General features: G+C 32.4%; 1 protein-coding gene across 1 annotated transcript in view; it reads right to left on the bottom strand.

Annotated features, from left to right (window-relative positions):
- The window catches only part of spir (spire type actin nucleation factor), a 269,005-nt gene that overhangs the window by 16,600 nt on the left and 236,317 nt on the right, over positions 1–16,088 (bottom strand). Inside the window, exons 5-10 of the mRNA XM_085821663.1 lie at positions 12,022–12,090; positions 9,070–9,231; positions 6,414–6,500; positions 3,630–3,762; positions 1,707–1,810; positions 1,448–1,553 (exon numbers count right to left, since the gene is read on the bottom strand). Coding sequence (XP_085677789.1) covers positions 1,448–1,553; positions 1,707–1,810; positions 3,630–3,762; positions 6,414–6,500; positions 9,070–9,231; positions 12,022–12,090 — 661 coding nt within the window. The remainder of the gene's footprint in view (positions 1–1,447; positions 1,554–1,706; positions 1,811–3,629; positions 3,763–6,413; positions 6,501–9,069; positions 9,232–12,021; positions 12,091–16,088) is intronic.

Here is a 16,088-nt window from a genome sequence, read left to right as displayed (position 1 = left end):
TTTTAGCAAGAAAAATATTTTGAATTACATTGGTTTATATATCATTTTCAAGCTCTATTTTCGCCCTATATTTCTATAATAATCATTTTGTTCCAAAATTATATTAAAAAATATTTACTAGGTGTTTTTGCTTAGATGTCAAAACGGGAATTTTGTCAAATTTACTTTTATGAGTACAAGTTAGGCCACAGCGCAGCACAAACGGCTCGAAATGTCAACGAAGTATGGGGCGAGAAAAGTGTTAATGAATCTACAGTTCAACGGTGGTACCAAAAGTTTCGTCGTGGAGAATTTGACCTGGAAGATCAAGAGCGTCGTGGACGCTCGAGAGCTTGTAGAGGAGCTTGGCGTAAACAAAACAATGATTTCTGATCAGTTGAATCGTACAGGAAAGTCAAAGAAGCTCGATAAGTGGGTGCCTCACGAATTTAACGAAAAAAAAATCGCCGTTTTGAAGTGTCATCTGCTCTTTTTCTCCGCAACAAAAACAACCATTTTTATGATCGAATTGTTACGTGCGATGAAAAGTGGATTTTCTCTAACAACTGGCGACATTCGACTCAGTGGTTGGACCGCGGTCAGACACAACAACACTTTCCAAATCCAGATTTGCACCAAAAGGAAATTATGATGACTGTTTGGTGGTCTGCGGTCGACTTCATCTATCACAGATTCCTAAATCTAGGCGAAACGATTGCGGTAGATAAGTACTGTCGGCAAATCAAGGAAATGCACCAACAATTGCAACGCATGTGCTCGGCATTGGTCAACAGAAAGGGGCCAGTTCTTCTCCACGACGATGCTCAGCCACACGTCGTGCTACTGACCCACCAGAAATTAAACGAATTGGGATAAGAGACACTCCCTCATCCCCCATAATCGCCTGACGTCTCGCCGACCAATTACCACTTTTTCAAACATCTGGATAACGTTCTGCAGAAGAAATGCTTTAGAAACCAAAACGAAGCCAAAAACGCCTTTAACAACTTTGTAGAGCCCCTTTTTATGAATATGTTCTGAATTTTATATTTTAACTATTCGTAAACATATTGTGTTTTTCACACGGCTATTTTTTGTGTTTGATTCGTAGTTTTATTAATAATTTATTTATTAATAAATAGTAATTTATTGTTAGTAAACCAATATACCGTAGTTCTACTTCTATGTTTTTGTTTAATAGACCACAAGAGAGTTTTTTTTTTTAACAAACTCCTATAAAGTAAATTCATTACGCAATTGATTATCGCTAACCACCCACAGTCATTTTCTCTAAGACGACCACCTTTCCGAAAAAGCAGAATTGTTCTCAAACTGTAGGTGGTTGCACTAGAGAAATTCGCTGATTATTTAATGGGAAAATGATAAAAACATACACATAAGATACAACGAAAGTTTCTTGCACAGTAATATGGATGTAAAATCTCAGTAATTTAACAAGATATTTTACCTGTTTGACTACTACTCCTCTCAAGAGAAGAATCAGGATTGTTCCTGTTTTCAAACGGTAATGACTGAGGTTCATCTAAAGGACTTTGAGGTAAATCATCTATGTCCTATAATCATAAATACATAACATTTTATTCAGAAAAGCTTAGCATATTTACATAGCAGTAAATCAGAGTTTGCATAAAGATACTAAAAAGGTAAGGTAACTTCAAAGATAAAATGTTTAAGGTTTAAGAGAAATTTTACTTTAACTATCTTACCTCGCAACTGGAAAAAAATCCTAAATTTATGTCTGCTTTGATCAGTCGTCTTTGAGTTTGTGGTGTTTCGTCTGATTCTTCTAGCTTTGTTCGAGATGTCTCAACTAAAGATTTAGGAGATGAAATATAGATTTACATGATACTTGATGGAAAAAAATACATAAATTAAATAGGATGCCCAGTTTTCAAATAAACTCATGCACTTAAATTTTTTATGGCAGTTGTGCAAGATGGATTCTGAAAGCTTTTCTAAGTAACCGCTAACTCGTGCTTCAGGAAGAACATTTAACATGAAACATAAATAATGCCCATTTTCCTAAGTAACTGCTAACTCGTGTTTCAGGAACAGCATTTAACATGAAACATAAATAATGCCATGAGATCATACAAAAAAAGAGATCTTCATTGATTTTCACTAGTGAAAAAATTCTTTAGCCTATTATTATTTTGATATTTGAAAGGATTTGCACGGTTTTTATACATTTTCTAATATTTTCAGAATATATGCATAAAAAATTAAATTAGATAAGCGCAATATATGAAGAAAATTTATTTAAATTGAAAACTTTACATGCACCAGATAAACGCAGCATTTGCGTAGAAATTTATTAAAAATCAGAAAAGAAATATAAATAATACAGTTGGTGCTGTGACGCAATAAGGCGCATTCACATTCAGAGAAAGAGAAACTCGGGATGAAAGAATTTGCCAAGTTGTTATTTTCAACAGCTGCTCCTTTAGGTTTTGCTGTTTGGTGCATAATATTGCATAATAATGACATAACGCGTTTGTATCTTATTACTAAGCTTGCTTTGGAAAATTCGGATATATATGACCATTATAATGCTATTCGATTTGGCTTTCATCTCGCCAAAACAGTAACTGAAACTTATAGTCATACTTCAAACAACACATAAAAGATTATTATAATGCCACATAATTCTTGTTGCAAAATTAAAATTGTGTAAGCGTATTATGAAGTAAGTAGTTATTGTGGTGTTGTTTTTATTTCTTTAATGGAAGACATTATATACATTGGTATTATAAACACTCATGAAGAATCATATTCCAAAACAGCAACCTTCAGTACAGGTTAGGTAAATTGATTAAGGCAAAACAAGCGCTGTCTGCCCCCTATGGGGAGAGATGCTTTAGTGGAGGATTTTTTAAGGGAAACTTGCTCGTATTTACGTTACACACGGGAAAAATCATGAAAACCAACCATGTGGCCAGCTAATTATTCGGGATTCGACCCCAGGTCGAAATATTAACGTTCAGCAATTTTATCCTCTTAAATGTGTGAAGATGTTTAATCAAGATAATGCAAGATCACGTATTTGCAGTTTCATATGACTTCCTTTATTCGATAACAAAATCTGAACAAAAAGGTACATGTTTTGAGATGCAGTTCAATCATTTGATGTTTGAAAGCAATGTTGAACATCTCATGTCGAAAAGCGATTTTGATGACGCTTACAAGGAAGTCCTTGATGCGTCTTCAAAGAACGACAGTGCAACGATGATGGCACAACTTTATTTTCATTTCAAGGATTGTTTTCTAAATATGATTAACGTTTTCTTGTAAATATTTTAAATTCGTTAGACATAAAGAAACCTTAGGATTATTAAAAATTTCAGATACTTAAAACGCTACTCGGTAAATTTCAGATACTTAATTCTCAAAATACTGTAATTCCAATTCATGGCACAAGAGTTTAAGGAAATGAATGAAGTATCAATTTAAATATTTTATCAAAGTATCAAATTAAAGATTTTATCAAATTAACTGCTATCAATAAACCTTCTGGGCCATACATATTGAAAATAAATAATAGCTAGCGAAAAATGATATTCAAAAATTAAACAATTAATGTTTCCAAAATTTTAATACAAAGCGTATAGTTATAGAAAGGATACACATACTTTTTCTTTTATTACTATCCCCATTTGGAGGCTTCGTTGGTTTTAACTTATGCTGTTTTTTAATTGAAGCCATCAGTTTTTCATATAATGTCAGCTGCCTTGGTGGAGTAGGAGGTAATTTACGTTTTGATACCTTAAAAAATAAACATAAACATTATTTTAGATACATATGCAGAAATTTTAAAGAATTATATATAAATAATAGTATATATTCCACACAACGGAATTTTAATTAACAATTGTAGACATATACGTAACACACGTATGTAATTTTAGTTGTTACTGATAGATAAATATTAAATACCACACTGAAAATTTCTTGTTATTTAACAGCTTTTGTTAAAAAAAGTAACTGGAAATGACAAATTAATTAAATCCAATTTTGGATTAAAATGTGTACAATATACAGACAACAAAATGAAATTCAAAATACTGAAATGAAAACAAATTTAACTGGAGAATTGGTTTAAAGGCAGCAAAGAAATTTGAGATAGGTAAATACCATCAATGCATTTCTGAATAAATGTTTATAAATGACAACTATTAATAAGTATTTTGTATGAGAATTTTTATATAAAATATTTTGCACAAACAAAAATCATACAGATGATTTTTAAAATTTTCAACAAAAAATGCCTGAAAAATTTAGGTAAATACCAAAGAATATATATATATAAATTTATCGAAATTAGGGTAATATCCTAGTATTTGTAAGAGTAACGTACATACACAGTACTATGAATTTATATAAAGAATTATTAATTTTAAGATAGAAATGAAATTATCATTTGAAATCTTATTTTTCTTGTAATTATAACAATAATTTCTTTTCACCTGAAATTCCTAGAAATGTTTCAATATTTCGTAAGAATGGAGAGGGGTGAATTTAATTATTTCATAAAAGTTATAAACACAAATTGTTGCTTTAATAAACAATATACAATTTCAGAAAAGTGAAAGACAGCTGAATATTAAATTAGAATAAAAATATTTACTAAGGAAAGAAGGTATCCATTAAGTAGCTATGTAAAACTGCAAAATTATAGTTAATAATTTTTTCACAAAACATTCGGCTTCAACAACATTTTATCATATTGCACGTTAAAGTGAAAATAATATAAGCTAGCTAATGAAATAATGCAAAATATCAGTTTCCTAAGAATGATTTACTCTAGATTTGCCTAAGATTTCCTAAAAATGTCATGTTGTAAACAAATATCCCTAAAAATAGCAACGTAATTTAATTAATTTAATATAAATATAACTAGAAATATAAAAACAGAGACTTTAACAGCATTTTAACTAGGAAAATGTAAAATTTTGTTTATGAACATAGAAATATAAAACGTTTCTGGAAATTATTTCATCGATGCTGTACCGTTAATCATAATACACGGAAGGCATCCTTCATCTTAAAAGAACTTCTCAGCTTTCTTTTCTTTTCTTTTTTTTTTTTTTTTTCCTTTTGAAGAAGAGGGACCTGTGTCTGATCTCCTCAAAATGAATAGAGTTGTTGAAAATCTACGTCAAACTAAGGTTTCATTTTTCCTAACTTCATATAGTATAGTTGACTAAAATTGATACAGTAGAGTTGACTATTTTAGTTGACTAAAATCGATACAGTAGCAAACTCGACTTCCGATATCTCGACATTGCGTATAACTCGACAACTGTTTAGGAACTTTTTAAGATATCTCTTGGCCAAACAGAGCAAATATTACATAGAGTACATATAATTATTACTTATGCGTACGTCTTCCCTGTTTTGTTAAAAAATGTGAGTGTTCTTTTTCTGTAATTTCTACTGTTTTCGCATTTTATTTCTTGTAACTGCGTAACAAATTTCAAGATATGTTGTAATACTTGGCAACGCTGTTTGATTCTTTCCAGGATAGGAAGAAAGTCAGGTAGCGGCTGGCTGTTGGTTCACGTTCCTTTCTATTGTTGCGAAACGTTAGGAGACTTGTCTGAAGTTTTGTGATTACATCTTATTGCAAACTAGACTCGCACTAGTTCATTGCGGGTATCGTTCCTCAGTTCACATCCATGCGTATAAGTGTTACATATTTTTGGGAACTTTTGATATTCTATGAAGTGAAAATGTCGTTCGAAAAGAAAAGAATCACATATTATTTGTTTCTAGAATCATAATATTCAATTTCTAGAGTTTTTTAGTTAAAAAAATTATAAAAATAATATCGCGCGCATCAAACGTTTAAATATTAAAAAGTTCTAAAAAACCCACCCTTTATTCCGTAAAACTCGACAGAGTAACGTTACATTTGCTCAGCAAACTGTGATCGGGAAGAAAAGAATCCTTATAAGATAAGTTAAATATCTGCCTTTAGAATTTACCGAGGATTTCTTAGACGGAAGGAAAGGCACTGAAAACTTAATTTCAGCACGATCATGCACTCGATTAGTCACGGTCGTAATTTGTTAAGTCTAGGTTACTAGAATTGTCGTATCTGCTATTTGCGAGAATAAGAATAATTTCATTTTCAGGACCATGCGATGAATATTTTGTTTATCACTTTGATAAGTTAAAAATTTATGCCTTGTCATTTTACCCTCTTCCCCTTAAAAAAAAAAAAAAAAAAAAAAAAAAAAAAAACAGATTACACACGCTGATAAATCCCTTATTTTAATTATTAACGAATGTTTTTCATGAATTAGATTAAAATACGAATTTTACTTATTCAATTAAATATAAATTTATAAATAATTATCTATTGGTTTAATATAAGTAAAATTTTTAGCATGAATTAAAAGAGAGAGACATACTGGAACTAAAGGTGGCCTAGAACGAATGAACTCAAGGATAAGAGCATGTGCATCTTTTTTGACTCTTGATGGAATGTCACCATTCACCTGAAATTAAAAAATAAGAAAATTAAAGACAAAATGTCTTAAATTTAACACATTGTGAACACAATTATCTGGGTATTTGCAAAGGCATCTACCATTACTTTTAAAATGGCACAGTTAAAAAAAAATCATCTTATCACTCTTATGTCTGTTTAATCAATTATGGCAAAGCCTTCTTCTTTCACCGGGATTCGAATTATGTCTACTCAGCCAAAGGTGGGCACAACTCTTAGGTAGCAGAGTAATTATATATTATGTTCTTGCTAGACGACTGTTTTTCCTTCATTAAAAAAGGGTAGTGTGGGCTTCTGAAGGAATGCTTTGCCTCGGATCACAGAGTACATTAAATGGTTCCTGAACACTATCATCCTGGGTGAAAAGATCTATCATCTTCTCTCTTCACCATCAATTTACAATAAAGACTTTCAGATTTTAAGTGCCTAACACCGTCAAGATACCATTGCCACAATTTTCTTATTGTACCTAGGGCTGAAGTAGAACTCTTCGGGATAGGAACAGCTCCTGTTTACCATCATCGTTAAACGCTTCTTTTCGAATCAACCATTTTGCGAATTTATAGCTTTGGCGTGGTGTCAACAATTTAATACTTAATTACCAAAAAGTAAGTATAAAGTTTATTTTTAATTAAAACGGAATTATAAATGATTAATATCTTCCAGTTTGCTACGTTAATAATGAGAAGCAACTGAATGATTATTGAAACAGACCATTTCTATGAAGAATCAAATATTACAAATCAAAGGCTAATTTAAGCTTAACTTAGTGATGACATTGGATGGATGTAGACTTTTTAATACATAGCTAAATTTTTTAACTAATCTTTTCATACAAATATAAAGTCAATTCATCGAAGGAATTTATTAAGAACATATTTAAGAATGAAAGACTTCATCGAACTTAAAATTAGAAACACATATTACTCTTTAGCACTTTTGTTCGCATTATTGCCTATTAGATAATTAAAAAAATATACTAATTCATTTGACTATGGCTTTACTTTAGATATGATTAACATCAAAAGATCCATTCAAAGTTGGCTATACATTATAGACAGAACACGCTAAAATATCATCAATTAACTGTCTAAAATAGTAAAATCTGAAATCAATTACCTTTTCATGGGCATATTCATAGTAATATGAAAAGAAACATTTGATTCACTCGCAGTGAGAGCTGTGAATGATGCATTGTATTGAATAGCAAACGCATGTTTGGTCTACTAGCGTCTATGCCAAAATCTAGGAGTTGCCAAAGTTGAAATATTCCACCCGTTCATCACTAATTCTTGGTTAAGTATTCCTATTTGTCACTTATTGCAATTTAGAAGTCATTGACTTTTACAGATTGCGTCGGTGAAGCTTAAGAGAAGGCACACCAAAAGTATGGCATTTGAGAATGAAGATAAAATCTTTTTATCTTGTTCTCGCTTAGCATCCAACCAATTCGCTTTCTATCTGAACTGCAGTCGAGCCTATTTTGTTTTGGTCGCTGAAGATCAAGGAAAGGAGTTCGTGCTAAAAAAATTCGTGTTAACTGGAGACTCAAATTTTATTTTTGGAGTAATTTTTTCCGCACATTAATCATTTACAGTAATAGTTATGTAAGTACTACAATATACTATGCATGTCGTCATAGATAACACAAAGAACTATATTAATTCCTGTACTGTAACTTGACTAAATACACTCATAGATAATTGTTTTGTGAAAAATTTCTGTATATTGCTCTGTCGCAGACGGGAATGAAACTGCCTGGTAACTTCACGACCAACTGTGCTGATGGCTTCTGTAAAACTAGTGGTCAATGCGGATGTTACATTGCAGCAAAACGTTCTGCAATGTTCAAGGCGTGTAATATTTCCTGGCAGGTGAGCGGAATGATATTGTCCTCCTCACTTTCTTCTGAAGACATTTCTTGCACCTCAGACACAATTGCTTGTACATCAGATTCCGTTGCAGCACACAGGGCAACATTGTCATCTACACTAACAATACTCAAAATTAACACCGGGGTTCGCAATGTTTTATAGACTATTTCATTCGTCAGGTGAAGTGGTGTTGTTGTCACCATCTAACTCGTCAACAAGATTAGCATCTTTATGTCTTCAGTCTCTACTGTTTTACGATGACACGGATTTTCAGGTGCGTCGATAACTTTTATTTCCTTCCCTGGCACTGAACTGAATTTGGCGATAGGCATAGAAAACTGATATAAGTCATGAAATTCATCCTAGAATATTTCTGCAAATTATGAATTAAAAACATTGAAATTTTACGTTTTTAACTAATTAAAGCATTATAAGTATTTTATTAGTTTCAAATTTCGTTTCATGGAAATCATACAAAAAGTGTGATTTCATTTTTGCTGAGAATCTCCTCATTCACAGCACTGAGATTATTTCCATAAAATTCAGCAGCTTATTTTAAGTTTTGTAATGGCGAGTGCACATCTAGAATCAATATTTAAAGATCCTAATAACCGTTTTTGAATACCTTATATGTTAATTTGCAAATTAAAATCAATTACCTTAAATAGCAAGGAACTGACTTACCATAACTTGTCTAAGCTTATACCGACGTGACCGTATATCATCGAGGAGCATTTCATAAGGAGTAAGTTCATATTCAATGGGATGATGTATTTGTGCTGTATCTACCTTCTTTAACTTAACTCCTTGCCTAAGTTGATGTATAACTTGCATCCAAAGTCTTGCCTATAGTGAAAATCATTTTTGATTACTTAATGTAAAAATTAAAAATATATATAAATATACTATAAAAACGCATGGAAATAAAAAAATTAAAAAGGAAAATAGTATTTCCCTTACAAGATTAATATAAATTACCCTCAGAGATTACGAAAATAAGCAAGCCATTATAGTCGCTAATAGCAAAATTTTGCAAATTTTCTTACATTTTTTATTTTATTGTCATGCAGTCATATGAAAAATTACAATTATTAGGAGGAAAAGCAATACCTATGTAGATATTTTTCCCATTTGAAAACACAAGCAATCTAGGTCACACAAACACGTTTACAAATGAATTTGTATGTCACGTTCATAAATCTAATCTCCAGAATGTTATAAAGCTGTGATGTCCATCATTACTGTGTCTAAAATGTCGAGGAATCTGGTGAACTAAGTAGCGACTTATCTCTGAGTTCAAGTACTTACAACGTAGACTCGCGAAGGGTTAAAATACCCTTTTATTCACTCAAAGAAATAATAACAGAGGGACCCTTCTCGGGCTTCCAAGAAAGTCTCCACCGGGCTTTTAAATCAGGATAAGAAAATGAGAATATAATCTAATACTAACTAAAACAGACTTAGTCGAAGCTAGACACAAATGTCTAACGTAGTTGGCCCTTAATTTAAACTAGCCGGCGACTATCAACAGGCACGTACAATACGGCCGAGCGTAATAGATTCAAGGACGAAGTAGCCAGAAGGCAAACTCGCGCCAATAAGGATTCCTAAGCAGTCTCTTTTGAAGTAAGTTGAACTTCCTTTAAATACTACTTCTAACTCATTTGCATTCAACGCGATACTAAAAACTCATTCTTGTAGGGAGTTTTAAGTGGGAAACAAGAATTGAAAGGGTTTCAAAATTAAAAATAACTGTTATAAAATTAATGTACACCTTACAAAGCAATTAGAGCAGTTTTAGTTTGACTTTTAAGCTACCTGATGTGAGGGGCATACTACATCGAGGAAGTTGGGGGGAAAAACTGGAGGTACCCTCAACACACCTATTTATAATAAGAAATAAAAACAAATAATATTTTACTTTTATTATGCAACGTATTGTTTTAAAAATGACTATGACGCAAGATTATTAAAATAAATGAGTTATCACATATTAGAAAATTGTAAGCAGTTTTAAAGCAACATTTCTGTAAGTATTAATAAGGAATCAAAATTTTCAATAAATTTAGATTACTATCTTTAGAGCGAATTCACTGCTCTCAGCCCTTTTAGAAACGCCAGATCTTTGAAAAAGTCATTATATAGTCATGAAGTTAAATATATATACCACTAAAAAGAATATAAATGGTGTCAGTTGCATGCTACTCGCGTTTCTTCTGAAGAGTTTCTAGCAAAATTAAAAGTAAATTATCTCAAAGCTACTTAATTATATTTTTAATTTTGTTCAAGTATTTCGTTACTTACGCGCTTTTAATTTACAAGTTTTAAAATTTAGGAACAAACTTTCCTGAAGCCAAAGATAGATATATGGTACTCGCTCATGAAACTCTTGTTTGCTGTGTGAACATTAATGAAATTAAGAAAAAATAAATGTGTAGACATAAGTCCTTCAATATTTCAAGAAATCTGGATAACACTCAATAATTAACAGCAAAAATTGGATTTACTCTCATCTACATTATCAGTAGAGTACTTGAATATTCTCTGTTCATACTCCATGAACTGCTAATCTTCCAGTTGCACCCTCATTGCTATCCTTCCCATAACGATTACGATGGCGATTACCATTATTAACGAGTCAAAGTCATACGTAAATCATCATAGAAAGGCAATTACAAAATAATTTAGCAAGATACGTACCTGAAAGCCATTTATTTCTCAACATAATCTTTATAATCATTTATACACGTTTCCCATCTTTTTATCAATGTTCCTATACCAGCTGCTGATATTCTTTGCTGCCTCAGCCACATTAAGATTTCCTTGTGAACACCATTGTCATTTGCAAAGCGGCTTTTTAACCCACGGCTTTACATGTCCATAAAACATTTCATTAAAACAGGAATAAATAATTTTCATGAATTCATTTCACGACTTTTCATAAAACAGAAAATATTCCTTTATGAATATTTTCGTACGAAGTCCGTTTGCCCTCTCTCCAAAACAACAACAACTATGAAAAAAGAAAACACACACACGAATAACAGCATGTTACGTATTTCTATCGAACTATGGAGTTCCATTGGCATTTTCAAAATGCACTAAGCACGTGCAGTCGATACTTAATAATTAACGAAATGAAGATCATGAACTAGGACAATTCTAGTACCTACTAGCATACATGGAGAGAACTCATTGTTATTTTCAAATATATGATGTGAATGTGTGACTTGCTTATTGACTTCTCCTCGTATTTTTAAGTTAAACTGCTATTTACTGCTGGAAAAATATACTGTTTAATACAGGTAGGCAGGGGTTCAATACAAACCATTTTATGGTACTGTGCACAATATTCCGCATGTCATATTAAGGAAGCAATGCACTTAGTGAACATTTCTGACTTCAGACAAACTGCCTGGAACCTAATCTGCTCATAAGTAAAGAACATCTGCAGATTTAACATGGTAAATTAAGCAACATGTGAAGAAATGAAAAGAACGTGCCGAAGAACTAATAACATGAAAGCTACTTTCATCACATTAAGACGGTTTTTGTTCTATATTGCTAGTTGGTTTAACAACATGTTATTGAATTACCAATTTGATATGAGAGAATGTATACGAAACGTATACATACCCAGTCCTGAATTTTTAACTTTTCTAAAGTCCGGCTGTCTGTTTCATCTGCATCGGAAAACTGTAATATCTGAAAAAAAAAGAAAAAAAAAAAAAAAAAAAAAAAAAGAAAAGAAAAGAAATATACGCTCTTTCTAGCAATGGGGGGGGGGGAAACAGATAATTGCAGTTATTAGCAATTAAGAAAAAGTGATATGACTAGAATTGTGAAAATACCATTTATTTATTTACTTATTTTTGGCCGAAATATTTTTGACCATGAGGCAGAAACCATACAATTTTATATCATATATGTTTATTTGTATTTACTAATTATCTAAACCGCATGAAACATGTTTAGTTGAAGTCTAAATTTAATTCTCTGTATTCTTTCTAAATCTTGATAAGAAAAATGTATGAAATTCGTCTCAGATAAAAGTATAGAACACACTGCAAAAATATTTTGCTAATTTTTGAATAAAACACTTTGAAATTATGTTTCGTTTAATTTCACTATACGGAACCCTCTTGTGGTTACTATTTCCTTCAGATGACTACCTTTGACCTTCGAAAATTATAAGCATTTATGAAAACACAAATATCCGTATTCGCTGTTAAAATATTAGTCTGTAAGATGACCTCTCCGACTATTAAAACCATCAAATATATATTACAGTAGCCACTAAAATGTTTAATTTTTCTTTCAGACTAAAAAACTTTATGTGCTATGCAAATCACACTATTGCAATTACAGTTCTTACTATAAAAGCAAAATCATAATTTTTTTTATTGAAAACTATAGTTAAAGCTTTCTGCATTTAATTTTTTCTCAGTGTGATTTAATTTATCATATGAAGCTGATTCGGCAATTATGATACCATATTCTTTAAAATATTCACATCATTCCTAAATGTTTACATTAATTCTTTTCATTTCTTGTTTGCATAGCCAATAAGTCGATGTTTAAAGGGCTCGATTAATTATTTTTCATGTGTTTGCATTTGGTTGCGTTTATTTGGAAGTTGATAACTCAGTGCATGAATGAGTTTTTTTGCTTTAAGCATTACAAATCTTGAGAGATTAAATTTAGATTAATAAGGTTTATGTTCTTAAACGACTAACCCTAGATTAAAATGTGTGAAAAAAAGCATTAAATTTAAAAACAAGATTAAAGATAATCAGAAATGCTTCTGGCACAGGAAATTATGGTAAATGTTGCGAGTAAGAATTTTCTGCACGAAGTTTAAATTGTTTAAGAAAAAGTAATTAACCAAATCGAAAATCTCCTACACTTTAATGAATATTTTAAATAAGCAATGGGTGTTCCTAAAATTACTAAGCAAAATATAAAATGTAAGGCTTCCCTAATTTTTTTAAAATATAAGCATATCATGATCTCCCCCGCCCGTATTTAAAAATATTCATTTACAGTATTTCAACTACTGATAAATTTGCTTTTTAGCTTTGTTTTTCCAACATTATTTGCTGCTATCTTCGGAATTAACTCGTAATGTTATTATTGAATTATTAAAAGTAAGATTTAAAGTGAAGACTATTGATTTGTTATTAATGTAATAACAGCAATATGTAGTCTTATTATCTATTATTAGGGAAATATATAGGCCTATTAATTATTAAAAAAAACCCTAATTAGTACTAGTACTTTTATTTTAGCATTTTATTCTAATTAGTACATTTATTTTAGCATTTTATTCTAATTACGTAGCGTATTCGGAAACTAAGTACCGTTTCATTCTAGCGCCGTCGCAGCGCTGTGGTAGGCGTCTCGCGCATGAGCACTAACTAGTCTTTCTTGTTCACTGACTTTCAATTGTCGCCATTTTGATTGCTCTATGTTGTGTTTTCAGTTTGCTGTGCACATTCAAAATGTTTAAGACAATTAGTTCTCCCGCTGACTGTGAGATTCGTGCCGTGATTAAATTTTTGAAAGCGAGGAATGTTAAACCGGCCGAAATTTATCGTCAAGTGACAGGTGACAGGTGACGGAGGACGGGGACGCCTGGCGTATAACATAGGTAAACAGGCATATGTCCCACGTCCTCCACTATCTCGAAGATCCGTCGTCAAGTGACAGAAGTTTACGGTGAATACGCGATAAGTGATGGAATGGTGAGAAAGTGGGTAAGAATGTTTAATGCAGGTCGAACAAATGTCCACGCCGAGGCTCGGAGTGGTCGGCCTTCTGTTGTCACCGATGATTTGGTACGGAAAGTTGATGAAACAATTCATGAGAACAGACGCTTCACAATGACAACTCTTTCAGAGGCATTTCCACAAATTTCACGCACTGTTTTGTTCGAAATTATGTGTGACCGCTTGAATTAGCGCAAACTGTGTTCCCGATGGGTTCCAAAAATACTCACTGATGTTCACAAAACAAAGCGACTTGGTAGTGCCCTGACATTTCTCACGCGGTACAGTGATGAGGGAGAAAACTTTTTAAACCAAATTGTAACAGGTGATGAAACTTGGGTGTGTCATTTCACACCAGAATCGAAACAACAATCGATGGAGTGGAGACACACTCATTCTCCGAAAAAACAAAAGTTCAAAGTGACAATATCATCACAAAAAATCATGTGCACTGTCTTCTGGGATAGGAAAGGCGTTTTGCTTACTGAATTTCTTCCCAGAGGTGAAACCATTAATGCGGCACGATATTGTGAGACTTTAACAAAACTAAGGCGTTCCATTCAAAACAAACAAAGAGGAATGCTCAGTAAAGGAATCGCGTTGCTCCATGGTAATGCTCGGCCCCATACTGCTGGTGTCACTCAATCGTTAATTCGACAGTTTCATTGGGAGCAGTTCGATCACCCGCCGTACAGCCCGGACTTGGCGTCGTCCGACTATCATTTGTTCCTGCACATGAAGCGCGAGCTTGGTGGCAAGCGCTTTGGATCTGACGATGACACGAAAAATGCTGTGAAGTCGTGGTTATCGAAACTGGCGTGAAGTTTCTTTGACGATAGTATACAAAAACTGATCACCCGCTATGACAAGTGTTTGATCATTGGCGGAAACTATGTTAAAAAATAGTTTAAGACATGTATTTTCATGTAAAAATAAAATTGGATTCGAAAAAATAGTGTTACTATTTTTTTTTTTCTCCAAAACGGTACTTAGTTTCCGAATACGCCTCGTAGTACTTTTATTCAACAAACTTCAAGGGTCTCAATAAGACTCAATGCATTATGCAAAATAACAATCGCTATGAACAAGCTCATCTTCACTAAAACGAAGTCTTCCATAGAAGACCGAAATTATCTGGAACCGTGACTGATTGTTTTGCGGAGGATTAGCGGTATATTTTGTACCATTTTATAGTAAATGTTATTTACTTTATATACATATACATTCATAGATACACATTCAATTCTGCTTTTATACAGCTGATAGTTTTTCGAAAAAGCCATTGAGCAGTGGTTGAATATTTAAAAACAGAAGAACTTATTCAAAAAGCGGAAACCCAGAAAAAATAATAAGACTAATAAACATCTAAAAATATTTTTTTATTTTAGAAAGGTGTATAAATACGCATAGACATACTCATGGATAATGCATAGACATAATAAAATAATAAGACATTTTATTTCAGACACAGAAAATAATTCCCCGAATTTACGCATTCAATCGCTGTACAAAAAGTATGATTTACGTATATGATTTCTAGTTAAAGTCAATTCATTACCAATTTATAATTTTTTTCCATCATTCCTAATACAGATTTTGCATATTTTTTTAATATTATTTTTATTTTACGGTGGCCGCGGAGTCACTCAACTTTCGCAAATTTGAGAGTCAGAAGTCTTGAATCTAGAGCACAACAGCTCTTTTGCCCTAGCGGTGGAGGATTTCTCTCCCATGTCAGGGGCTCAAGTTCTGTTCTCGAGGCCAGGCGACTTTTCGTATCGCAGTTCTGATTCGACCCATAGTTGTCGCTATGAGTAAGCCTCCGTTAAAAGCACCGACAGCATGGCACACTAGCGGGCAATAAATCACTACAGCCACGTGGCCGCCACAATATTATCAAATTTTTCCATCCATCATTGTATTAAATTTGTTTTT

The sequence above is a fragment of the Stegodyphus dumicola genome, chromosome 8 (assembly GCF_044657685.1).
Source record: "Stegodyphus dumicola isolate Sdum_Otavi_A_Nest chromosome 8, ASM4465768v1".
Classification (NCBI taxonomy): domain Eukaryota; kingdom Metazoa; phylum Arthropoda; class Arachnida; order Araneae; family Eresidae; genus Stegodyphus; species Stegodyphus dumicola.
Note: the sequence above shows the minus strand (reverse complement) of the source record. Positions and strands in the feature narration are given on the sequence as shown.